The sequence below is a fragment of the Vipera berus genome (assembly GCF_964194415.1).
Source record: "Vipera berus genome assembly, chromosome: 1".
NCBI lineage: Eukaryota > Metazoa > Chordata > Lepidosauria > Squamata > Viperidae > Vipera > Vipera berus.
In genome coordinates, this window is record NC_138202.1 from 18,334,943 (window position 1) to 18,362,045 (window position 27,103).

General features: G+C 41.8%; 1 protein-coding gene across 2 annotated transcripts; it reads right to left on the minus strand.

The window, feature by feature from the left end:
- Positions 1–1,384: 1,384 nt before the first annotated feature.
- LOC308670683 (cytochrome P450 2H2-like) lies at positions 1,385–27,046 on the minus strand. 2 transcript variants are annotated; one of them, XM_081332302.1, is made up of 10 exons: positions 26,339–27,046; positions 23,452–23,674; positions 21,324–21,486; positions 14,019–14,165; positions 10,197–10,357; positions 9,758–9,934; positions 6,405–6,546; positions 5,516–5,703; positions 4,367–4,508; positions 1,385–4,070 (listed from the first exon to the last, which is right to left on the minus strand). In XM_081332302.1, exons 2-10 carry the CDS (start codon positions 23,620–23,622, stop codon positions 3,889–3,891), a joined length of 1,473 nt encoding a protein of 490 aa, XP_081188428.1. In that variant the 5' UTR covers positions 23,623–23,674; positions 26,339–27,046; the 3' UTR covers positions 1,385–3,888. The 2 variants fall into 2 exon arrangements, with proteins under 2 accessions (XP_081188428.1, XP_081188427.1); XM_081332301.1 differs by having other exon boundaries at positions 23,452–23,799.
- Between the last annotated feature and the right edge of the window lie 57 nt (positions 27,047–27,103).

Here is a 27,103-nt window from a genome sequence, read left to right on the forward strand (position 1 = left end):
TTTGGGACAATATAGTACCGTATTTTCCGGCGTATAAGACGACTCGGCGTATAAGACGGCGTATAAGACGACTCGGTATTTTATTCTGCCCTGTGAACCGCCCTGAGTCCTCAGGGAGAAGGGCGGTATATAAATGTTATTAAATTAAATTAAAATTAAATTAAATAAGACGACCCCCGACTTTTGAGAAGATTTTCAAGCTTTTTCGTCTTATACGCCAGAAAATACTTACATGCCAGTTGCCGAGTGTCCGACACAAGCCTGATTCAGCCCCGTCTGATGCAGATGGTGCAAAGCCTCCCTTTTGAAGCCCAAAGGGGCTTTTCCTTCCACCCACCCATTTGAGAGCACATTTGCAGACGGAGCAGCTGCGTGTCTGGAGCCAAGCCCCGCCCAGGAGGCAGTCAGCCAGGTGGGCTCGGAAGACACGCTGGAGAGCTGGGCTTGGGGCGGCCATGCCGAGGCCGGCTGGTGAGGGCCGCTGCATGGTCTGCGGGCGAGAGGGGCGCCAGGCCCGCCAGAAGTCCCTGGAACGGGCTGGCAGCGGGCGGGCACTCCCTTCCTGACCCGCCGGGGAGCGTCTCCCAAAGCGCAGCATCTGGCGGCCGGGAGCCCGTCGGCCTGGTCGCTGGCAAGCTGGCCCGCGGCTGGGGCCGGGGCTCAGGAACCAGTAGCCGGGTGGGGGGAAGGAAAGCCGGGCGCGGGCTTCTGCGGCTGGTTGTGAGGCCAGATGCGGGCGTCTGCCAGATTGCCAGTGAGTGGTCTCGAGGCCCCGCTGAATGTCGGGCCTGCCAGGCCCGACATGCCGCCCCCTCTACCCAGGCTCCTCCTGCAGGGGTAGAAGACAACTGCCGGGAGAGATAGCGGGTAGCAGGGCACGCTCTGCTTATGCTCAGATGCCGCTTGGGTGAGGGGCTTCCTGCCGCTCCCGGGGTCTGGCGTTTGCAAGGAGGAGGGGAAGGGGCTTAGAGGCTCTTGGGGGTGGGAAGGGAGAGTCACGTTGGAGGGGGGACTGGACTAAGGAGGCTTGAAGTTGCTTTGCACGAACGGGGACACTCGATTGATTTATGTACTATTTTCCGGCGTATAAGACGACTGGGCGTATAAGACGACCCCCCCAACTTTTGAGATGATTTTCATGGGTTAAAAAGTCATCTTATACGCTGGAAAATACGGTAGTTAAAATCATTTATACAAATCTTTGGAAAAGTATATGAATTTTGAAAGCTGGAAAACTTACAGGAAATTAAGACAAACGGAGCTGGCGATGCTGGAAATTATATTATAGCACATTGATATAACTATATGGTAAGCAGCAATAATTGTCTACAGAAATAATTCTATTATTGTATAAAAGTGAAGAAGACTGAAACCTGAGAAGCTGTTATTTTAAATGATGCTTTATTTCAATGGAGATCCAGTTCATAAAATAGGAAGATGAATTGAGATCAAAGTCTTAGAGCCAGAATTGGTGGTAGATACAAAAAGTGTGGCATGGTAGGCTTGTTGGTGGAAAGCTGGAAAGTCAGGTTAGAGACCCAAGCACGTGATGGGGTGAGCTCCCATCCCGCCCCAGCTCCTGCCAACCTAGCAGTTTGAAAGTATGCAAATGTGAGTAGGTACCACTTTGGTGGGAAAGTAACAGTGCTCTGTGTTGTCATGCTGGCCACATGGCTGCAGAAGTGTCTTTGGACAGCAGTGGCTCAATTGCCTTGGAAAAGAGATGAGCACCACCCACTATAGTCAGCAATGACTAATGGAGTACAATCCGCAGGGAACTCCTTTACCTTTTTATAATTTTGTCTAACAAAAAATATACTTTGTAGATGTAGCTGCTGCTGCTCCTATGCATTTGGTTGCATTTTCTCAGATAGTTGCACAAAAATAGGACACAACTGAATTTTACTGCAACGGATGGAAACTAGTCAAGGAGAGAAGCAACCTAGAACTAAGGAGAAACTTCCTGACAGTTAGAACAATTAACCAGTGGAACAACCTGCCTCCAGAGGTGGTGAATGCTCCAACACTGGAAGTTTTTAAGAAGAGACTGGACAGCCATTTGCCTGAAATGGTATAAGGTTTCCTGCCTGAGCAGGGGGTTAGACTAGATGACCTCCAAGGTCCCTTCCAACTTGATGATGATGATGATGATGATGATGTCATATATGAGCCTCCAATTGGTCAAGAATTGGAACGTACCATGTGGATTTCTACATGATCATTTTGAAAGGAACAGTTGTTCACCTGGATAAATTTATACACTTAGTGGGCTTCAAATGACAAAAGTCAGGATGCCTTTGATTTCTCTGTATTTTTGTTATGCAAGGCAATAGATTAATGGGGTTTTTTTCCAGTACACCCAAAAACTCTAGTTCATAAATTACCAAGTCTGTGGTGCCATTGGAAGATAGTATAAGTTGTCTTTCACTTATAACCATTTGTTTAGTGACCATTCAAAGTTACAATGGCACCGAAAAAGTGACTTATGACCGTTTTTCACATTTACAACTGTTGCAATATCCTCATGTTCATGTGATCAAAATTTGGATGCTCGGCAACTGGTTCATATTTCTGATGGTTGAAGAGTCCCAGGTTTATGTGATCACCTTTTGCAACCTTCTGACAAGCAAAGTCAGTGGAGAAGCCAGATTCACTTAACAATTGTGCTAATAACTTAACAACTGCAGCAATTCACTTAACAACTGTGGCAAGAAAGGTCATAAAATGGGGTAAAACTCACTTAACTCTTGCTTAGCAACAGAAATGTTGGGCTCAGTTGTAGTCATAACCTGAGGACTACCTATATTGTGGAACCATTTTGGAAGATAGAATATAGCTGATGAAGTCTTGTGATGACTATTTCAACAGGTATGAAGCATATTATCATATCATCTTCACCAGTTGCTGAAGTTGTTGAACAAATTTTGGAATACTTGAAGGCATGTTGATTAATTTTATACGAGGGTAACTGAGGACAGTGTTCCTACTGTCATCTGTGCCTTAGACATCTCTGAGACCCAGCCATTGCCTCAATCTTCTGAATCTAGCTAACAAGTTCTATTGCTTTCTCCATCAAGGCTAAGATTCCCTCTGACACATCCATTTTTTTTGGCAACCATATAAAATGATTTGTCATTTGTTCTTACAAAAAGAAGAGGCAGAAAAAAACCTTATTCTCTGTGCATATGCTTTATTTATTTATTATATGAATTTATATACCCACCCACTTGATATCTAAGAAACTAAGAATATAAGCTGCGCACTGCTTATGGAGCAGAACCCTGGTCTATCTAGTCAAGAAGTCTGAACTCACAATCAATTGTACATGGAAGCCCATAATATCCTGGCAGATAGCCTTCAGAGACAGTCACTCCCCATTATAGTATTACCCTTTTTATGAATTACTCTTCTAAGAAAAAGGAAGGGCTGGCTTCAAAAAAAGGATTATGGACTAGTTTATGGAAATCTTGGTGATGATGATGATGATAATGATGATGATGATGTTGGAAGGGACCTTGAAGGTCATCTAGCCCAACCCCCTGCTCAGGCAGGAAACCCTATACCATTTTGAACAAATGGCTGTCCAGTCTTTTCTTAAAAACTTCCAGTGTTGAAGCATTCACCACTTCTGGAGGCAGGTTGTTCCACTGGTTAATTGTTCTGTCAGGAAGTTTCTCCTTAGTTCTAGGTTGCTTCTCTCCTTGATTAGTTTCCATCCGTTGCTTCTTGTCCTGCCCTCCCTTCTTCATCTAACTTTAACTCTAAAAGTGATACACAAGTAGAAATATAAAATAGCTGTTTCTTCATCTTTTGTCAAAGCAAGAACATCCGATGTTAGCAGCGTTGACAGCAGTATTTGGAGCCATATGGTTGGTTGAGTGATTCTGTTTAACGAGGGGTAACACTGAGCTGGTAGGATTTGGGGGCAACTGTCAGAAATCCAGCTGTTGGTGATGTATCAAGGTCATCAGGACCCCCCAATGGCTTCAGAGTAAAATGCTGCAAAATAGTTGTCAGGACAACAAATATTACGATGTCTGCCAATTTCTTGCCTAGACAAACTCGTTTGCCTGCAAGCAAGAATAAAGAAACAATAATTTATTTGTGACAGCTTGCTTAAAAGAGTAAACTGTCCAACAATGGGGTATCAAATGGAACAAAATTAATATGGGGAAGCCCCAGACATTTACTAGCTATTTTTGACATTTAAGATAATTCTTTCTGCATTCGTTTGGAAATATGTTTGACTGATTTTCTATTTCTGCTTTCCAAAAATGTGACTAAAATATACATTTGATCTTGAAAACCATAAGCATTAACATGATTTCCTCCCTTGATTTCAGCTCTAATATTAGGATATTTTTACCTGTGGAAAAAGGAATGAAGAATTCACTCTTTCTCAGAGTTCCCTTTTTGTCCAAGAAGTGCCCAACATCAAATTGTTGTGGGTTAGGGAATTCTCTACTGTCATACAAACAGGACTTCAGAGCCGGAAATATAGTAGTTCCCTAGTTAGACAATGACAAGTTCAATGTTGAAGAGATTCTTTTTCAAGAAAGAGAGAGAAAAACATTTTGGCAAAATTGCATATACACCAAGATAAGTCCATCTCTGCACTAGAATAGTTGATTTGAGGATTGATACCCCTCTAAAACCAATAATATATGTCACTGATGGTTTGATTTGCATTCTAGAATGATTCTGACTATAACCAGCAGAATTCTTAACCAGCAGAACCAACAGAGAATTGTGGGAGTTTCAGCTCAACCAGCACGGTGTATACCAAGTTGGAATGTTATTATTCTGAGATAATTAAAATTGGCCTGGGTAGAATTGCTCTGATACCTAAGAATGAGTAGGATAATTCCCGGTATGTAATATGAAAGGCATGAGATTCATGTCTCAGGTATCCCATAGAAACAGCTCACTTGCTAGTAGCTACTACCAGCCCTTGTGAAATTACAGCCCTCAAAACTTATTCTGAATCCTTTAACAAGGACTGTGTGGATTTAAACATAGGGGAGCCACAGCCATTCCTAGTGATGGAATGCAGCCGTAGTGATGTATTACACTGATGTGAATAGTTCATGTACCAATATTGTTAAATATTTCTATTACAAGTGCATGGAATGCTTACTGAGAATCAGCCTTCCTTCATCTAAAATCACACATAATTGCTGGGACTGCAACTCCCAGAATTCCTTTGGGCGTGCAGCTACCCCTTTGTGAAACAATACCGGATGGCAGAGTGACACAATTTGTTTTATGCTGTGTTACCTAACTTTTAAATAACATTCCTACAGCATTTTTTTAAAGGTGAAACAAAGGCAAAAGCTAAATTTGTTATATATTTAACGTAATTGCAATTTAAGTTCAAATGGGTATATTTCTCACACATTTGTCTTTTATGTCAAATTAACAATTGTAATGTGCCTGCTGATTAAGAAGAAATGAGAACATGGCAGATTTGTATAAAGCTCTAGTTGCAGGTTTTATATATAGCAGCTAGACTCACCTTGGGAATGAAATACTGCCTGAAGGAAGTATCCTTGATCACAGCACGTGGCACATTCAGTGGCACAAGAGCTAGGCACCGATGAATTTCGTGGATTACAGCATCAGTGTAGGGCATCTTATCAAGATCTGCCATGCAGGGTGTTTGGGATCGGCCAATTGCAGAATCAATTTCTTGAAGAATTTTCTCTGGATAGAAAAATGTGAGTTTGTAACACAAACTTCCCTGAAAAGATGCTCCATAGCTGAGCAAAGACATCTGCATAGTTTTTCATACGAAGAGCACCTGAGAATATTCTGATATAGTGCAATCTAACAGGTAAAATGCCATGGTATTTCTTGGCTTTCAAACAATTTTTATCAGTGTACTGTATGTATTGAGTCCTGTTTATCAGACTGTTTCTGAATTTTGATCTTCATGTCCCTTTCTGTCAATGTATCCAGTTAAAAGTAAGTCAATGTATGCCAGAAATACACATACATAGGAATCTTATTTGATTACTATTTATACAAAATGTAAGTATAATATTTTCTGTCACTAACCGTTGATTACAAAGCTTAAATAAACTGTGACAAAATTTTACCTGTATTTGCTGCAGAATTCTTCAAAACTGAATGCTGACTGAATGAACAACAATAGTGTAATTCTGTTTTAGACCCTCAGGTTTTTACTCTGTTTTTCTTCTTCTTCCTTTTCTTTCTACCATTGGTTTCTTTTTAATTTTGCATTTTTAAAAATATTTGTTATAGTTGTTTTAAAAAATAAAAGAGTGAAGTCCCTTAGCTTGACCATAGAAAAGTAGGCTTTCTGAGTTTACATTTGTTTTCATTATGGATGGTGAAAACTTCTCTGTAAACCTTAAATAGCAAATCCAATATTATTATCTTACCGTGTACTTTTGGGTACTTCATGAGAACCAGAAGTCCATATTTTAGGACAAGGCTGGTTGATTGTGCTCCTGCAGTGAAAAAATCTAAGGTGCTCCTCACCAAACTGGGAAGATCAAAGGCAGAATGACTGTTCCACCTCTCCTGTACGAAGTGTTGTGATAGAAGACAAATATTTAGAAAGACATTGTTGACTTGAACAAAATAACTTTTGCTTTATGAGGTTTCCGTCACACAAAGGCTGAATTCGCGTATCTGCATATATGATTTTTCAATTATTTTTGCTTAGAATATTGTATGAACCCACTGAGATTTTTGAGTCATAATTTAAGGCTTAATGAGTTCTATGAATTAGTTGTGGTTTATTCAGTAAGCCATGCTTAAGCAAAATTGGCTTAATGTGATGTGAATCTCATCTCTATGTTCCTGTGTGTACATCTTATAATCTCTGTCTCCAAGGGCATTGTTATACTTCACAGGTTCGGAATGTTTTAATCAATAGTTGGATAGATGGTATTCCAGCCATGAACAAACTCAGAATAAATTACAATGCAGTGACTTAAGGAGGAAAAGGACCAAAGAAACACATGCAGAATAGTTGTGAGGGTTCCTGTGCGGTAGCAGTCCTCAGAAATCCAAGAACAGTCTCGTTTCTAGAAACCAGTTTTGGAGCCTGTAGTGTATGCTCTTAAAGCATACACGGAAAGGTCAGCACAGCAGGGGGCTGGACAGCTCCAGGCTATAACCGCCTTTGGCGGGAAAGCCTGAATAGAGCGAGTCGTTGACAGCCCCAGGGCATGGTCAGCTCTGGCAGGAAGCCAGGGTTTAAATCCATTGGCCACCTGCACTGGCGGGAAGCCCAGGTTTAAATCTATTGGTCGCCATTCACCTGGGCAGGTATAAAGAGACGCCAGGTAACCCCTTTGCTCCAGCTTCATTTCTGACTCAATAAAGAAATACTACCCAGCTCAAGTGTCCGTCTCTCTGTGCAACCACGCGACATTTCAGAGCCTAAGGACATGGTCTCCTCCACCTGCCTTTGTTAGATCATACCTATAAACTATTAGAGACAGAGGTGAAAGAAGGCCAAAGGTAAATCACCACCATCCTTCCCTGGTCTGCCTGACAGTTTTAAAAAGTTTGAAAACAAATCTTTGAAACATTTGTGCTGACCTCAAGCATTCCTCAACTGATCAGGAAAGAGAGATGGTGAGGAAGGTGATATTTAACCCATTTTCCACCTGAATGGAATTAAATTAAATTAAATTAAATTAAATTAATGCCAATTAAATTCTACCCCAACGTTTTCCTTCCAGTCTACTATTTACTCCCCACATTTAAAAAAAAAAGAATGATAGGAAGGGCATTTAAATTCTTTTTCCCCCCTCTTTTCCTCCGAACTGATTAGGAAAGAGCTGAGCAATGAGAAAAGAGAACAGCTTTGGTGGAAGTTGAGACCACGGGCAATGGGTTTGAGGGAGAACAAAAGGGGCAAGTGACATCATGCACATCTAATTGTTGTGCAATTGGTGTGACAAGTGTAAAGAATTACACAAGCGGTGTCATTTATATCATATGTAATAATGCAAATTGAACAAACTATTGGTTCTAATGGTTGCCCATGGCTTTAGTTAAGAAAGTAGTGTTTACGAAGTCACAGCCTGGTGGAGTCCTTCCCTGCAGCTACCATCTTCACTGAGTCAATCAAACATGATGAAATAGGGCCAGGTATCTTGGCACCTGGGCTTCACCAAGGAGTAGGGAAGACTGTAAGGACAGAAGACAAGCGTTCTCACCAACGAGAATCTGCCCACTCTCTACAGGCAATGTAACCCCTGCAAATCCTTCTTGTAACAATATTCAAAACCTTAAATAATGTACAATAACATTTCCATTTATGCATTTTTTCTACCAAAGACATTTATTTTATTTATTTATTTATTTATTTTATTTTAATCCCATTTATATCCCGCCCTTCTCCGAAGACTCAGGGCGGCTTACAATTTAAGCACAAACCAATGTGCTTAGCAATAGCCTTCATTCTATGTATATGCCTGCTTATTAGGGCTTTCGCCCCCCCCCCAAGCGGCATTATTACAAAGTCAGCTTAATTGCCCCCAACAATTTGGGTCCTCATTTTACCTACCTCGGAAGGATGGAAGGCTGAGTCAACCTTGAGCCTGGTGGGATGCGAACCTGCACTAATTGCAGGCAGCTGGTGTTACTTAAGGAGGCATTAGCCCACTGCTCCACCAAGGCTCACATATAGTGAGATTTTCTTGTGATTATAAAAAAGACATGCAAGGGGTGCAAGGGTTTGCAATGTGGCATATGCAGTACAATGCAGTGAGCCATGTACAGATCTGTACATTGGGGAAACAAAGCAACCACTTCATAAACGCATGGCACAACAAAGGAAAACAAACCCATCAGGACAAGATTCAGCAGCCCATCTGCATTTAAAGGCCACTCTTTTGAAGACAGCAAACTCCACCTTTTGGAGTCTACAACACAGTCCTTTCAGCAGTTCCAAGAAGGCTCCCACCCATTTGCACTATTCAGATGACCCTGAGGACACAGATAACCTCCAGGTGGCCTCAATGTCTCTCTAAAAGGATGCAAATGACCAGCTGTCTGCAAGGAGTATAAATCCTTCCATTCCTCGTCATCCAGTCAGAGTTGAAGTAACTTCTTGGATGAGAAGCAAAATATGTTGAAAGCAAAACAAAAAAGTCCAGTTGCCTCTTGAAAAAGCATCTTTGGGACTCATATTTAAGTAATTGTCCACTAGGACTGAATTGTGCCTGAACATAAATTAATACAAAGGAGATTCTCTTCTGAAATGTAGATATTATTTGTCACTAGTTTTTTTCTGGGATTTTTAATTTTCCTTAGTTTAATCAACAGCTCTGGGCAGTGGTGGGATTCAAATATGTGAACAACCAGTTCTCTGTGTGGATGCCGCTTCCAGAAGTCCATTCTGGGCCTGGGCAACAAAAAAATAACTACCGGTTCTACCGAACCGGTGCGAACAGGCTGAATCCCACCACTGGCTCTGTGCTTTCTCAGTGCTCTCCCATCTAATTCTATTCAGGTCCAATCCTACTTAACCTACTTTATCTTACTTATCTTAAAGATTAGATACTGTGATCTGCTGCCATCATACATTAAAATACACACTATTCACCTCTCCATCATCTACTGTATGGGCTAGAAAATATAAGTTATGAGAATGAAGATCTGTGTTTATGGAGTCTTACCTCCTTCAGGCATCCTGCTACCATGGCTGTTTACTCTAACCATTAAGCAAGATTGATCTGAGGAGTTGCCTCAGAGATTGCTTGAGCCCCATTACCTTTTCCATTTTGATAAGAAAGGCATCAATAAAATCTCCTGGATGCTCGGGCTGCAGAGTCTCCTGATGCATTTTCACCTGCCTTGACACAAACTGTTTTAACTCCTCTGTATTTTTAAATATCTTCTGATGAGATCCAGGAAGATAATCCAAGATTGTTGGAAAAATATTGTACAGCTGTGAAGACAATGGTAAAATGTCACGATGATGCACTAGACTGGTGTTTGTCAACTTCAGCAGCTTTAAGATGTGTAGACTTCAACTCCCAAGAATTCCACAGCCAATCATTTCAGCATTTATTCTTTTGCAATGGGGAGAAATGCCCAAAGCCTGATTCTTTTTCTGTCCATATTCCTGATGTTTGGGTTATCCTGGCCCACCTCACATCACAAATGGAATGGAAATTCCCATTGCATGATTCCCTCCTTCCTATACTTGCCTTAGTCATTGTGCAAGACTGAAGGTAGGCATTTTCATCCAACAAGTGCAGGAATCTCAGGAAATCCTTGTCCTCATAATTAAAGCGTTTCCCAAAGGTAATTGAACATAAGATGTTGGTTGTTGTCTGGCTGAGGAAACTGGTGGGATCAAATGTCCTTCCTGCCAATAGACAAATAGACTGAACATCCTAGATTACAACTCTAATCCAGGGGTATCCACCTCTGGCAACTTTAGGACCTGGGGACTTCAACTCCCAGACCAGGCTGGTTGGGGAATTTTGGGAGTTGAAATCCACAGGTCTTAAAGTGGCACAGTTGGAAACCCCTGCTCTAATCTAAGAAGAAAGGCCCTAACTTTTCACTGGTGGATGAATGAACCATGATACCTTTTGGGATGCTCCAAGTGTTCTTAGCCTTTTCCTTATTTTTCTAACTTTTGCTTCTTGAGGGTAAAGGATGTGAAGGATGTGTGTATATAATGTAAGTTCTTATTTGTGGTTTTTACTTGTGTGTAGTGTGCATTGTGGACAGGACTTAATTTTGTTGTGTTACACAATGAGAATAAAGATATACTATTCTATTCTATTCTATTCTATTCTATTCTATTCTATTCTATTCTATTCTATTCTATTCTATTCTATTCTATTCTATTCTATTCTATTCTATTCTATTCTATTCTATTCTATTCTATTCTATTCTATTCTATTCTATTCTATTCTTCCATTTCAACAGGTTTGCTAAAGAAGTCCACCTTATGTGCAGGATGTGCAGCCTCCTGAGCTCCGGCTGGTGTACCTGAATGCCAGGTCCGTGGTTAACAAAGCTCCCCTCGTTAGGGATTTAGTTGAGGGTGAGCACGCGGACCTGGCTTGCATCACGGAGACTTGGTTGGGCCCAGAGGGTGGGGTCCCTTTGGTTGACCTCTGCCCACCAGGTTTCCGGGTGCTACACCGGCCACGAGCTCAAGGTAGGGGTGGGGGTGTGGCGGTGATTATCAGGGAGACCTTATGTCCGCGGGAGACCACCGTCCCTCAGATAGTCGGGTGTGAGTCTCTCTTTTTGAGATTTGGTTTGGGGGCGCAGTTGGGCTTGCTGCTGGTGTACTTTTCACCTAGTTGCGCAGCGGCAGCCCTGCCCGAGCTGCTCGATATCCTCTCGGGGTTGGTGATTGAGTTCCCCAAACTCATAGTTTTGGGGGACTTCAATCTACCATCCCTGGGAGGCTCATCTGAGCTAGCTCGGGAGTTCATGGCTTCCATGACGGCCATGGACCTGACGCAAGTAATTTCTGAACCAACTCATGAGGGAGGCCACACCCTTGACCTGATTTTCTTATCTGGACGGTGGTTGGATGATCTTGGTGGGGGCTCTCCATTTATTATGCCCCTGTCATGGACCGATCATCACCTCCTGCGGCTGGTCTTCCGTCTTGCCACCCCCCGCCGTGGGGGTATGGAGCCAATTAGATGGTACCGCCCCAGACGCTTAATGGATCCTGATAGATTCCAAGCGGCGCTGGGGTCCCCACCTGCCTCCATTGCTCACAGCTCGGCGGATGCCTTAGTGGAAGCCTGGGAAAGGGCAGCCACTGAGGCACTTGACCGGGTTGTACCCTTGCGGCCCCTGACCCGGTGCAGATCCCAGCGAGCTCCATGGTTCTCCGCGGAGCTCCGGGAGATGAAGCATCGGAAACGGGGCCTAGAGAGCTGCTGGAGGTCCAGCTGATCCGAATCCGACCGGTTGCGGTTAAGAACCTATATTAGGTCTTATCTCGCAGCGATGAGGGCGGCGAGGTGTAATTACTTCTCTACCCTCATCGCGTCCGCAGATAATCGCCCGGCCGCCCTGTTTAGGGTGACTCGCTCCCTTCTTAATCAGGAGGTGAGGGAGGATCCCTTGCAGGGTCGTGCCGAGGAGTTTAGTCAACATCTGTCGGATAAAATCGCTCGGATTCGGACCGGTTTGGACTCCAGCTGGGCAGAGTCAGACGATCAGGACACGAGCGGTCTTGTCAATGTTATCTGGGAGGAGTTTGATTCTGTGACCCCTGATGAAGTGGACAGGATTATGGGGAGGCTGAGCTCCACCACATGTTTATTGAACCCGTGCCATTCTTGGCTGGTTTATGCAGCTAGGGAGAGGACACGAGGCTGGTTCCAGGCGGTTATATCTGCTTCTTTGAGTGAGGGTAATTTCCCCACCGTATTGAAGGAGGCGGTGGTGAGACCTCTCCTCAAGAAGCCTGCCTTGGACCCAGCTGTATTGAACAACTTTCATCCAGTCTCCAACCTTCGCTTTCTTGCGAAGGTTGTTGAGAGTGTGGTGGCGCATCAGCTCCCTCTGGTCCTGGATGAAGCGGATTATTTGGACCCGTACCAATCGGGTTTCAGGCCCGGGTACAGCACGGAGACGGCATTGGTTGCTCTGGTGAATGATCTCTGGAGGGCTCGGGATAGGGGATATTCCTCTGTCCTAGTCCTATTAGACCTCTCGGCGGCTTTCGATACCATCGACCATGGTATCTTGCTGCGGCGTCTCGGGATTGGGAGTGGGAGGCACAGTTCTTCAGTGGTTCTCCTCCTATCTCCTGGGACGCTCGCAGTCGGTGTTGGCAGGGGGGTAGAGATCGGCCCCTAGGTCTCTCGTTTGTTGAGTTCCTCAGGGGTCGGTTCTCTCGCCTCTCCTGTTCAACATCTACATGAAACCGCTGGGTGAGATCATTCGTGGTTTTGGAGTTGGGTATCATCAATACGCCGATGATACCCAACTTTTCATTTCGACCCCAAACCACCCCAGTGATGCCCTCGCTGTGATGTCCCGTTGCCTGGAGGCGGTTTGGGTCTGGATGGGGAGGAACAGACTTCAACTCAACCCTGACAAGACTGAGTGGCTGTACATTCCGGCATCCCGGGACATTCAAAATGTTCCATCGCTTTCTATGGGGGGGGTGAGTCCTTACCCCCCGTGGATAGGGCTCACAACTTGGGAGTCCTCCTAGATTCACGACTTACTCTGGAAGATCATATAGTGGCCGTGACTAGGGGGGCTTTCGCCCAGGTTCGCCTGGTGAGCCAGTTGCGGCCCTATCTGGACCGGGATGCCCTGTGTACGGTCACTCATGCGCTCGTGACCTCTCGCCTGGACTACTGTAATGGTCTCTACATGGGGCTTCCCTTGAGGACCACTCGGAGGCTCCAACTGGTACAGAATGCGGCCGCGAGAGTTGTCTTGGGAGTTTCCCGGTACTCCCATGTTACACCTTTGCTCCGCGAGCTGCATTGGTTACCAGTTGTCTTCCGGGTGAGGTTCAAGGTCTTGGTTATGATCTTTAAGTCCTTACATGGCATGGGTCCGGGATACCTCGAGGACCACCTGCTGCTGGCGTCAACTCCCCTCCGCCCTGTGCGTGCCCACAGAGAGGGCCTCCTCAGGGTGCCTCCGGTCAGGGAATGTCGACTGGTGGCCCCCAGGGGGAGGGCCTTCTCTGTGGGTGCTCCGGCATTATGGAACCAACTGCCGGTTGAGCTCCGGATGGCATCGGACCTTCGATCCTTCCGCCGCGGGCTGAAGACCCACTTATTTGAATTAGCTGGTCTGGCCTGATGGGGGAATATGGGTTTTTTAATTGGTTTTTTATTATTCTATTGTTGTTGTATTTTAATTGGGCATTGGTTTAATTTCTTTTTAATTTTTGTACTGCTATTTATATATGCCCTGTGAACCGCCCTGAGTCCCTTGGGAGAAGGGCGGTATAGAAATCAAATAAAATATAAATATAAATATAAATATGTGGTTTGGAGTGAGGAACTGATTTTTTTTACCATTAGTGCTTTTTAGTCTCTCCACTAAGAAACCAGCTTCCTTCTGGATTTTCTTTTCAATATTCTGGCCCATGCCCAACATGTCCAGTGTGGTCTCTGCAAAATGACGGAGTTGCTTCCATGTTTCTCCATTACTGAAGCCAATTCCTGAGGAGAGCAAAGAAATGAAAATGAATGGGCTTCCAGTTCGCGTGTGTGGCGCTTCCAAATGTGCAGGAACAGTCCACTGCCTGCCGTCCATTTCTTTCTTTTTTGGAGGACCCTGAAAAGGGTCAGAAATCACCCTGGAGGGGCGATTACCGAGAGGAGGACTTCCTTGCGATCACGGAAGGGCGGCAGCCCTCCGCTTGAATCTGGGACAATCTCCTTTGGCCTGAAGAAGAAGAGACCGGCCATAAAGATGGCCGATCACTAAGCCGCTCCCTGCCGAAAGCCAAAAGCACTACCCAGCACTAAGAAGCAATCTGGAGGACCTGGGTGAGCCTTTACCTTTCCTATTCCCTTAACCATCTTCCTGTGGGACTTTCCTGAAAATCTCCTTCCCCATTTTTTGAGAAAACGGCGAATATCTACTCTGGGAACAAATCTTAAAGCCTTAAAGCTTTAAAAGAAATTTAATTAATTCAGCAAAGAAATTAAGCAATTTCATCTGTATTTACTAAAAAGCTTCTATTTTTTTGCTGGGGAGCCACTATCCTATCTTCTCTCTAAGCTGTGAATTAAGGAAAAAAATTGGACTAATGTTACAAAAGTTCTATATTAATTTGGAAAAGAAAAGAAAAGAAAGTTTTTACATTATTGATGACATCTTGTGGCGAAACTTGGTACAGCAAGTAAATTTCTTTTTTCTGTTGTGAGAGTTGACTGAATAACAGAGCTGTCCTTGACATTATTCTTAAAGATAAGTGTGGGAACACCTGGCACTGAAAACAACTCTTTTGGAGGTGGATAATCCTTGATTCTTATTAAAATAGCCTCCATGGAAGACTTAGCTGCAAACAATAACGAAATGGATGAATATATCCCACCACTTGATTATAAATTGATACTGGACATGATTTTGGCAATGACAGAGCAAATTAAAGCCAAACTGCAAGAAAAATCTGACAACTCAAAGCCACCAAATCAAATTCTGACTTTAAATGAGGAAAAGATAAGCCAAAACCAAGTAGAAGAAGTGGAAACTAACACTAAAATAGGAGATTTCAAAGAACAACAAAAGCAACCTATAGAAAACCTTAAAGCCCAAACTTTAATGGCAACTACAAAACTTACAACTCAAAAAGCAACAGCACCTGAAGAAAGCAATACTAAGAGTGAAGACACTAAAGGCCTTCAAATACACTATATTGAGAATTCAACTAATCAAATGACAATCATAATACCAGCTACTACTTTCTTCCTAACCCAGATAGAATTGGAAGAACAAAAAGACTTGACTGATCTAATGACAACTATATTACATCAATCATCAAAAAGTGAACTATCAAAGCAAAACTACAATGGCTACAAAGGTGACATTTTCATTGCAAAATTGACATTTGGATACGTTCCCTGGATTCAAATAAGGGCTATAGGAAGAAAGGAAGATACATTTGAGAATTTAAAGATGCCAAGTGGGAAGCCTGGTTGGCACAAAAGGAAGGCAAGAGTTAGATTTAAAAAACTGAACTTGTTTCTTTTTTGGGATTCCTAAAGATAGAGTATAAAAATACCTTTCGATGGATTAAGGGGAATCTCTAAAAAATATAACTGATTCTATATTTAGCTTTTGATCTGTAAGGGAAAACAGAAGTAAGCTCTTAGAATATAATTTTGAACTATATTATAGAAATTGGAATGATATATCAAAAGATAGTATTTTAACAATTGATGTACGGTTAAGATGACTTATAGAAGATATTAGTTGTTACTTTTGAACTATATTATAGAATCTAGAATTTTATATGTAAAAGATAGTATTTTAATAATTGTTGAATGGTTAAGATAAAAAATATACTTCTAATAATTGGTGATTTGTTAAGATGAAAACTAGACTTTAATGGTAAAACATAAGAATGTTTTGTAATGAACAATGTAAGTTTTGTAGACAAGAGAATTATTCTTTATGGAAATAGGGAAATGTGGGTTACCCAAAAATTAAGCTTTCTTTTGTATACTATAGGCTATTCTAGAATATTTTATTGCAATTAGATAAAATTTAAAAACAGGATATTGATATGTATTAGTGAAAATATATTGAAAAATTTGTTAATTGACTTAAGTGCAACTAGAACTGTATTAACTTGATTATTTTGACTACGTGATAACTAAGGGAATCAGAGGGGGAATCCCTGTTGATGTAACCTGCACTATTTACAACTTGTTATTTGTTATTTTGACTACCCAACCACCATATTACTTCACAAATACATGTATATGTAAATATTAAAAAAAATCAATAAAACTTGTAAAAAAAAGAAATGAAATGAAAATGAATGGAAGAAGAGATTGCTCACAATGGTGAAAAGGTTGTCACTGGATTTCTTAAAATACATTGCACAACAAATGTATTTTTCATAATGCTAGTCAAAAAATTCTTGTGCTGCTTATCCAATTGTCTGTGATGGAGAAAGATGAGGCAATGCAATGTACCATGTTATACTATGGAAATAAATAATCTTTCTGACCCTCTGATTCAACAGTGTTCTCTCTGATTACCAGCAACCAGACAGTCTTGCCTATCCTTTGCTACTTGAGCCTTTTCAAACTGTGTATTGAATTTGAAAGCTTCTTCAGGTCAGCAAATACAGTAACTACCAACCAGTGGTCTTTATTTTGAACTGTGCTTGTTTTTCAAAGAAACAGACAAGGAAACAAAAAGTCAAACATATATCACCTCATCTCTACCCCCACTATTAAATGTCAAAAATGTCAAAAATTCACATAGTGTTCTTACATTTCAACATGACCACAATATTTGATAAAAGTGGTTTCCAGGATGCTTCTCTCTTATGTAAGTAATGAGTTAATTTCTACCACTCCTTCTAAAAGAGGAGTGTCCAACTTTGGCAACTTTAAGACTGGTGGACTTCAACTCCCAGAAGTCTATACCTGGAAGTTCATCTCCCATGTTGCCTGGGGGATTCTGGGAGTTGAGGTGCACCAGTCTTAAAGTTACTAGGGTTGGACATCCCTGTTCTAAAGCAATGATTCAGTACTATGGTTTGTCATATAATAGATTTTACCAGAGGCTTTTTCAAGTAAAGCTATAGACCATATCTTTTCAAGTCATCTATCCAATGAAATTTCCCAGTATTTCTATTTTGGTGGAGATGGGGGTTGGTACCTTTGAGTTAGTGTTGACTCCCAGTGACTGCGAGGATAATTCTCTGTAGTTTTCTTGACAAGATTTCAGAAGTGGTTTGCCATTGCTTACTTCCTATGGCTGAGAGTGTGTGACTGGCCCAAGGTGCACCCAACTGTTTTTGTATCTGAAGCAGGACTAGACCTCACAGTCTTCCAATTTCTACCCTGATGCCCTAACCACTACACCAGACTGACTTCCATTGTCCAGCAATGATTTATGTGTTGCTAAAATAAAAATAATAATGCGGTAATAAGTTTTTATTATGCGGTTTCTGATTCTGGCCATCAAACATATATATCAAATCTAGCTTCAGACAGAATTGACTCTTTTTTGTTGTTATTTATGACATTTCTTCAGACATGTTTCTCTGAAAGTCTGGTACATTATCACATTCCTAATAAAGGTGGAAGAATGTTCCCTTTGGTTTACAGCCTTGCTAGCATCTCACTGAATATTGAAAAGATAGATACATGTGAGATTTCTGTTGGGGTTTGATGCCACCAAAGTACATTTTTACATTTTTCTTGTAAATTAACTCTGACAGATTCATTTGGAAACTTAATTGTAATTACAATGTTTTGATATTTTCACTTTTGTAAGTGTGTGTGTAAGAGTGCGTGAAACGCTATGTGTACGTACTACAGTACTGTATGTCATATTTAAATAAGGAGGAGGAGATCATTGTGTTTTGTTACTACATGATCCACCATGCTTGTGTTCTCAGCTTTTTCACTCATGCCTCTAATATGGAAGTTGTTTTGCCTGTTACAATCTTCAGCATCAGTCAGGAATACGTTCACATTCGTACTATCTTCTTCAATCTTCTTTATGCTAGAGGTACTGGTTTAGTACTTTAATCAGAAACTTGACTAACTGAGCAACATCTAGTATTTTTCTTGATAAGTCTTGTGCAAGTGATGAATTCTTTCAGATATAGAGGTAGTTACAACCATAATTGAGCCCAACATTTCTAAGTGAGACAAATATTTAGTGATTGGCCTCATTTTATAACCTTTCTTGCCATAGTTGTTAAGTGAATCACTCTGTTAGTAACTCAGTTGTTAAGTGAATCTGTCTTTCTCATTAACTTGGCTTGACAGAAGGTTGCAACAGGTCCCGGTACACTGCAACCGTCATAAAATGAGTCAGTTGCCAAGAATCTGAAATAATAATAATAATAATAATAATAATAATAATAATAATAATAATAATAATAATAATAATAAAGTTGGAAGGGACCTTGGAGGTCACCTAGTCCAACCCCCTGCTCAGGCAGGAAACCCTATACCATTTCAGACAAACGGCTGTCCAGTCTCTTCTTAAAAACTTCCAGTGTTGGAGCATCCACAACTTCTGGAGGCAGGTTGTCCCACTGATTCATTGTTCTGACTGTCAGGAAATTTCTCCTTAGTTCTAGGTTGCTTCTCTCTTTGATCAGTTTCCATCCGTTGCTTCTTGTCCTGCTTTCAGGTGCTTTGGAGAATAGCTTGACTCCCTCTTCTTTGTGGCAGCCCCTGAGAGACTGGAACACTGCTATCATGTCACCACTCACCCTTCTTTTCATTAAACTACACATACCCAATTCCAGCAGCTGTTCCTTATATGTTTTAGCCTCCAGTCCCCCAATCATCTTTGTTGCTCTTCTCTGTACTCTTTCCAGAGTCTCAACATCTTTTTTACATCGTGGTGACCAAAACTGGATGCAGTATTCCAAGTGTGGCCTTACCAAGGCATTGTAAAGTGTCATTTTGTCCATGTGATGATGGGGATGCTGCAACAATCATACTGTACGTGTGAAAAACGTTCATAGCTCACTTTTTTCAATGCCATTGTAACTTCAAATGGTCACTAAACGAACTGTTGTAAGTTGAGGACTACCTGTACTTACTTTTTTTTTTACTGAAATAAGGGATTTCTCCCATTCCAGCTTCAGGTCCTGTTTAAATTCTTCAACTAAATGCTTAACAGAGTTAAAATCCTCTGCATTTTGGCCTCATCTCCACTGGAGAAGGACTGCTGGTTGGTTGTTTCCAGCTCTTTCAGGTTACATTTTAATCCCTTTCTTTTGTTGCGAAATGCGCTTCCTGGTTACTGTGTATTTTTTAAAGTCTTTAGAATTCAGTGGAGGAATTCAGCGGAGATAAACAGTTGATAATATCTAGGTAAGACTCTAGGACAAGCATTCAGCTGTTTTCAGCTGAGGCTGAACTATACCCATCACTTCCTCCAGGGTCTTTTTAAGAGCTTGAGAAACCTGGGGCCGAATGTTCACTTGGAGGATTCGCCCCTCCACTCATTTTTCTCCTAACGTCCCACTTAATGTAATTTGTCTCTGTTTCTTTTTACATATCGAAATCAACATCCAAGTAATGGTGAGGACAGAGGGAAGACTTGAAATGATGTTTGCTGATGTAATTTAACTCAGGGTTTTACAGCTTGGACAACTTTGATTGTGTGGTTGAAAAACAATGCTTTAACTGAATAGCTTTGCTGCCTTGAATAAAGGAGATGTGATGGCCTAGCAGTTAAGATGCTGGGCTTATTGACCGGAGGGTTCAAGACCCAACTACCGCATGGAGCTCCCAATACTTCCTCCAGCTCTGCCCCCCTTGCAGTTTGAAAGCATGCAAATGCCAGAAGATAAATAGGTACCACTTCAGTGGGAAGGTAACAACATTCCGCGCAACTCAAGAGTATAATTATGGACAGGGAAAACCTTTACTTTTAATAAAACATCTATCTGAACATTTCAAATACAGAATTATACTTCAGCGAACATCTCCATACAAGAAATCCAGAGCAAGTACTTCCTTTGCCCTCTAAAAAAGTTTGACTGCCTCATCAAAAGAAATTAAATTACTATCCCTTTGGCTTACTATTCTTTAACCTGAACTTTGTATCCTGTCCCATAATTAATGTTTACACACACGCTCATTTAGTCTGGAATAGCTGATCAGCCCATACTGTCTTCGTCCCTTGCTTTCCACTGTCATGGCAATGTGTATGGCTAGTATATCTTTCTCCTTTTCTTTGCTCCTAAGTCTCCTAATAAACTTCATAGATAAAGAATCAGGACCAAGCAATAAATGGGGTTTTGACTGGGCAAATGGTTGGAAAGTAAGACTTGCCTTGCCTCTCTCAAACCAGTTGCTGAGTTAGACAGACAATGGTTTTAACTGATAAAAAGAGAGAAGAATTTTATGGAATGTGTAGTTCCATCGAAATTTAGTTTCCCTTGTTTCTTGCCATCTGTACATTTAGGACAGAGAAACAGTGTAATGTAGTGCCGGAAGTGTCAGACTGGAAAGACGTAAGTTTCACATTCCTACTAGGCAAATTCAGTAAGTGTCTGTGGACCAATCATTCTCTTTCAGCCCAACCTGCCTCACAAGGTTGTGGGGAAAATCTGGAACACTTCTATTTAAGCCATCTGAGATAGAAAGTATGCTGTGACTCTAGAGATCAATCAACTGTCACTATTCCCTATGGAGTCCAGTGGACAAAGCTGGGTTTATGAGACACCAAGTGAGAGTGATCTCTAAAGAAGCAACAGAATGATAGAGTTGGAAGGGACCTTGGAGGTCTTTTAGTCCAACCCCCTGCTCAGGCAGGAAACCCTATGCCTATTTCAGACAAATGAAACCCTATTTCAGACAAATGTTTGTCCAATCTCTTCTTACGTGATGGAGAACCTATAGCATTTTGATAGTTGCTAAACCATAAACCTTAATGGTTCCAGAAAGCATAGCCAATAGTTAGGATTCAAAGTTCAACAATACCTGTGGGGTAAAGGGATTCCCTACTCCTGTTATTGAGGTGGCATGTAATGTGTGGCTGAAAAAGCAGTCACTGAGGCAAGAATGGTTGTTTTCTAAAATCTACTTTTGTTCTGTCTGGAGAGTTGGTCATGCTTGTGTAGGTTTGGCCTTTTTTGTGGTTAAGCCCTTCAAACAAACCTGTTCCATTGGCGGTTTTCATAAGGATGGGTGATGCTCCTCTGCCACCAAACTCATCTCCTTGTGCAACCAAGGCCTCCATCACTACATCATGTCCATACAGCACCACAGCTGGTGTAGAGCCCAAGTAGATAGTGAATACTGGTCCATACTTCTGACTTAGCTATAGAGGAGAAACCATAAGCTATGGTGTGATTTAGTTTCATTTGACAATAGTTTACACAAGGATGTTCTGAAGAACTGAGGGCTATTATGCACATAAAGCTTTTCTATAACTTTCTCAAGTAGCTTTATCTTGTTTGAGAGCTATTCAAACAAGGCTGCTAATAAATTCTTCAGTCACATAGATAAATCAAGACTTCTCATTTTTAGTGGTCCACTGTAGATTGATACTAGATACATGGCAACCTGTTATTTGGCCATGAGCAGAAAGCACATCCTGCTCTTTATTCTGTAGGATTTTTAAAGTTCAAAAAGACCAGGTCGCCATCAGAGTCATTGTCAGTCACAAGTCTTTATTGATCTTTTAAAATCCAGCTCTACAGAGGTAGAATATGCTCTCTGTCCGAGGTACAAAGGATCAGGATCATAAATCTTACAATGATTTGTCCTCTCTGGAGCATTTGATAGGACTGTGATGCACTTTGAACTGGCATCTCCCTAATTTCTACTCAGCTGGAGATGTTCTTCCCTCCTTCATGAGGACCAGCTCTGAGGAAAGACAGCAGGACCATTGCTTGGGGACTATGTGGTGATTTCATTTGGGCCTCATCCTGACCTTATCAGACCTGGCAATTAGAATAGGGATGGGCAACCTTTGGTCCTAACTTTCAATCTTGGTCTACAAGAGATTAATTTAGACTGGCTGAAAAAAGCTCCCGGCAGCTCACTAATTTAGGAAGGATACCAGCAAATAGATACAAACCTATCTATTCCAGCAAGCCGGCCTGGCCTGATAGATTTGGGGTTTATTTGTTTTATTATTGCTTTATTGTATACTTACTTTGCTCTGTACACCGCCCTGAGTCCTCCGGGAGAAGGGCGGTATATAAAACAAATAAATAAATAAATAAATAAAGAGGGAGAGGAGAGATGGGGATCAGGAGAATAACTATATCCAAAAGATAAGATAGTATCCTACATACTTTTGGTTCTGGCCTCCTGCTTTTTTTCCATCACCCACCCAGTGACCCCAAATATGTTACGTCTTGCAGCTTTTGACTGGAAAATTTTCTCCACACCTGTGTTACAGGAAGAATTGTGCCTGAGTTTTCCTCCTCCTCTCATGTCTTTTTAGATTTCAAACCTGTACGAAGGGACCATTAATTTGCTGCAATCATTTAAGATGCTCTGGGAGCTTTCTAAAAGGGCATTCATTTTTTTCTTTTCCAGTCAGACTGCTAGGAGTCAGTCTGTTAGGTGCTACATGTAGGCAATGGACAGGCCTTTATCCAAAGTGAGACTATCGCCCAGTTTTCTTTGCCTCACCCCTTTTCCAACTGTACATGCTCATGAGGCTGAACAGTGAAGATTGCCTCTGTCAGAATGCTGTCTAAGAATTGTTTCCAGAGGCGTTTTCCTTCCACCTCTTCTGTACTGACTTCCTTCTCATTCCTCCCATCTAGGGTTACTTCTCTGGGTTTCACTCAACTGCATGCAAACATCAGAACAACATAGGTTTTTCTTTCTTTCTCTGAAATGATACTCCTGATTAGTCAGGGAGTAAAAGGTATCCGGCCTGAGCTTCTTGCTGCATTGCTGCCTGATCTGAGTTGAGCAGGATTTTCTCCCAGTTAATAATAGGCAGAATTGGTTATGAACCTGACACGATAATCTTACATTCAGCATCTTCTAGTTCCTTTCTGCGGTTATAATGCCTTCTTTCTTGAACTGGAAGAGCTGGAAGAGGCCACACTTGAATTCTAACACCAGAGGATTTAGCCAGTATTCTCTCTTTTAAGTAGCATGCTAATAATATTGCATGTTTTATGCCAGTATCTAGTTTTGTTTAGCAAACTTACAGTTACAAATTTAATATAGTTATACATTTTATAGTTTACATCTACTTTTCTATAGCAAATCAATCAATCAATCATCAGGCAGGCAGGCCTCCACTGTGCTTGTTTACCTTCTCCAAGGATCTGGGGAAATTCTTAGTATCCAGCTGCAGAAAGTTCCCAATCAATGGGAGAGGGAAAGGACCAGGTGGCATCCTTTGAGAAGTCTTTCTCCGGATTGACATAAAAAGAAGGCAGGTCACAAAGAGCAGGACAATACTTGTGAGTCCGAAAGGCTCCATCGTGCAAAGCAGGAGTCAAAAGTCGTAGAATTGACTGAAGATGTTTCACCACCTGATATATACAAAACCAGTAAGATGGAGGGGCTGCAGCTAGCCAAACACGTTCAAGTAAAACAGATCCCGCTGCACGTACAGGTCTTACATCTTTTGCCAGCTCAAGAGTCCTCTGCAAGTTTCCTGTTTTTTGTGAGAGAAGCTTTTAAGTGTGCAGTTTGATCCTACAGCTACAAATACATGGAGTTCCTGCAGAACTTACAACGCTGTATGCATAAAAACGAGGGCACTGAACATATGGAGGCAGAACACTTCATAATCAAACTGGACCAGGCAAAACCTTGCTTCCATTAAAATGAGTGACTTATAGGTTCGCCTTTATGCTTCCTCATTCTGCTCCACCCTTCATTTTGCTTTCACAACCCCCCCCCCCCAAATCTTTTATTTCCTGCAGCTATTAATTGTGTTTCTCTTGGTTTCTGGTCTTTTTTTTCTGTTCAAAAGTTGTTAGTCTTGGAAAGAACTATCTTCTAAATGGGTCATATGATCTAATGGTTAATGTGATTTCATACTTTGGAGTCCAAGTGCTACAAAATGAGAAACACCTTCTTCAAGAAACAAAAAAAATGAAGAGAATTAAGGGTACACTGGAAAAATACACAAGTTTCTTTTTAAGTGTGAGCAGAACCTCCAAGGACCGTAATTTTAAAAAATGGACAAGCCAAGTCAATTTGCAACATGAAATGAAAGGGATATATTGAGAGCATGAAAGCACCAGCCTGGGGGATTCTTCAAAGAATGACACTTTTCCTGTTAATATTGGATCTAGTATATCGTTATTTTTTATTATTATTTTAATTCCATTTATATCCCGCCCTTCTCCGAAGACTCAGGGCGGCTTACAAGCTTAGCAATAGCCTTCATTCTATGTATATGCCTGCTTATTAGGGCTTTCACACACACCCCAAGCGGCATTATTACAAAGTCAGCTTATTGCCCCCAACAATCTGGGTCCTCATTTTACCTACCTCAGAAGGATGGAAGGCTGAGTCAACCTTGAGCCTGGTGGGATGCGAACCTGCACTAATTGCAGGCAGCTGGTGTTATTTAAGGAGGCATTAGCCCACTGCTCCACCAAGGCTCTTGATCATGTTATATACATGATCCTCATTTAGTGATCACAATTGGAACTGGCAACTCAGTTGTTTACTGAAGCAGTCTCTAGCAGTGAAAGTACCGGTATGATTAGAGGTAGTCCTTGACTTATGACTACAATTGAGTTTGGAATTTTGGCTGTCATTGTGGTTGTTAAGCGAGACACCCACGACAGCCTCATTTAATTATCACAATCCAAGCTCGCTGACTGTGCAGGGGGCCTCAGGGAATGGGGGAGACCGCATGCGACCTGATGCCCACTTGCATACCAAAACCTGCAGTCCATTGGGAGGAGGCAGCTGGCCAGGCCCACTGATCCTCTCCCTGCCCCACCACGCCTAAGTTCATTTACCTTTCCATCATCTTGCTCCATGCTGTACGCTGGCCCCATTCTCATAGTGGTTTGGAAGGCTCTTTTCTCCAAATTACATAATAACAATGGTGCTTGCTAATGTTTTCTACTCTGGAGAGGAAACCACTAGCAGTCAGCATTCTGAAAGGCTCTGAGCCTCAGTGTTTCAGAACGTGGAGGCTTAGACCCATTAGCATCTTCTCCTCAGGAACCCACCTCTTTTGCTAGTGTCCTTGAGGCCTGTTCTTCTAGTGCAGGGGTCTGCAACCTTGACAACTTTAAGACTTGTGGACTTCAGCTCCCAGAATTCCACAAGTCTTAAGTTGTCAAGGTTGCAGACCCCTGTTCTAGTAGGATTTCCCCTCCCTGCATAAAGCAGGAGAAAATCTCTCAGCATATTGAGAGAACCTCAGATCTTTTGCCCAGTTTGCAACATTCCCTGCCAGCTTCCCCGCCCCCCCTCAAGCAGGCAGAGAAGTTTGCAAATGATCACATGATCAGAGGGCACTTGGCGATCCATTGTAAATACGAACAGATTGCTAAGTGCCCAAAATGCAGTCATGTGTCTGGCGAGAGATCCACGGTTGATTTATAATACCTGGAAGTACTTTACAAGCTGCAAAGTAACTGTTTTGTGGCTACCGTGAATGGTTATCAAATGACTGGTTGTAAGTCAGGAACTATTTGTGTGCTTATGATCTTATTTCAGCTTTTCTTTGCTTTACAAACAGCAAAGGTTGTAAATGCAAGAATTAGTCACAAAGTTACTTTTTTCACCAGTCATAACTGCAAATGGTTGCTAAATGAGGCAGCTACTAAGGACTAGATCTATCCCACTTTTTAGAAATATGCCTCAATTGTAAACTTGGTGTACCAATGGAAAAGAAAAAGAGGAAAAACTGATAGAAAAAAATAATTCTAGTTTGTTCAAATCTCCTGGGACATACTTTTTTCTGGTACAGAACTTCCCTTCCTTCACAGTTGCTCTGGAAATTACTCTGCCTCAAACTCCTCGTTTGAGCCTTAGCTTCAGGCAGTGTGAATTCTTTTACTGCAAAAATGTAGCTCACTCTGACAAACCAGTTTTACATTTACATTTGCAAGCTATGAAACTCAGATAAGATTAAGAGGCATGTTGAGTACTGGTTTTAAGACCTTCATAACAGAAAACAAGAGTATGATATCCTTAAAGGATTCCTAGACTTCCCAACTAACCTTGTTTACAGAGCTGCCAGATTCATCCTCCAAGGCTTGGAGTCCAAGCTATCAGAAATATTTCCATCCTGCTACACAAATGTCCTTGTGGTATCCGCTTCCTTATCCATTTGAACTGCACGGTGCTCCACCTGGCTGATCAAAATAGTTGAGGGGAAAACTAACCCTAATTAGCAGCTAGCCACCACTTCCTCTCTCCACTTGTTCTTTACAAGGAAGTGGAAAAATACCTATTACTCAATTTAAAGTATATGATGAAATGGTGGCGGGTTGTTGTGTCTTGGTTTCAAAGCAGGGCGGGGAGAATATTGCTCAATTTTAAAAAACCTTGTTATGTATCAGGGGTGTCAAACTGCCAGCCCGTGGGCCAGATGTGTCATGGCAAAACCGTGCCCACCCCATTGCCGGCAATGGAAAAAAAGTTGCCATACATCACGACGCGTCACGTGACGTTGCGTGTTTGACACCCCTGGTATATATGGTTTGATTAATAGTATAGGTGACAGCTTGTCCTTTCACCTTATAACAAAAAATTTTGTGTACCAACATCAGGTGTGTACTGCTATGATTCCAGTACACACACACACACACACACAAAAAGTGTTGCAAAGAACTGAAAGTTTCTCCTTGCATCCACACTATTTTGGACGATCTATTAATCTATTGCAAACAGCGAGGATAGCTTCTACCGTCAGAAGCTTCATACTATCCTGACAGAAAATTGCCAAGAATAAACACTTGTCCACAAACCTAATCTAGGAGGGA

Bases quoted from the DNA above. Each gene is read 5' to 3' on its own strand.
- LOC308670683 (XM_081332302.1), bottom strand. From the start codon at position 23,622: ATGGAGCCTTTCGGACTCACAAGTATTGTCCTGCTCTTTGTGACCTGC. The intron at 21,487-23,451 runs GTAAACAAGCAC...TCTCCTCTATAG, and splicing joins TCCCCAGATCCTTGGAGAAG to CTAAGTCAGAAGTATGGACC. The intron at 14,166-21,323 runs GTTTGTTTGAAG...TGCTCTCCTCAG, and splicing joins GAAAACCGCCAATGGAACAG to GAATTGGCTTCAGTAATGGA.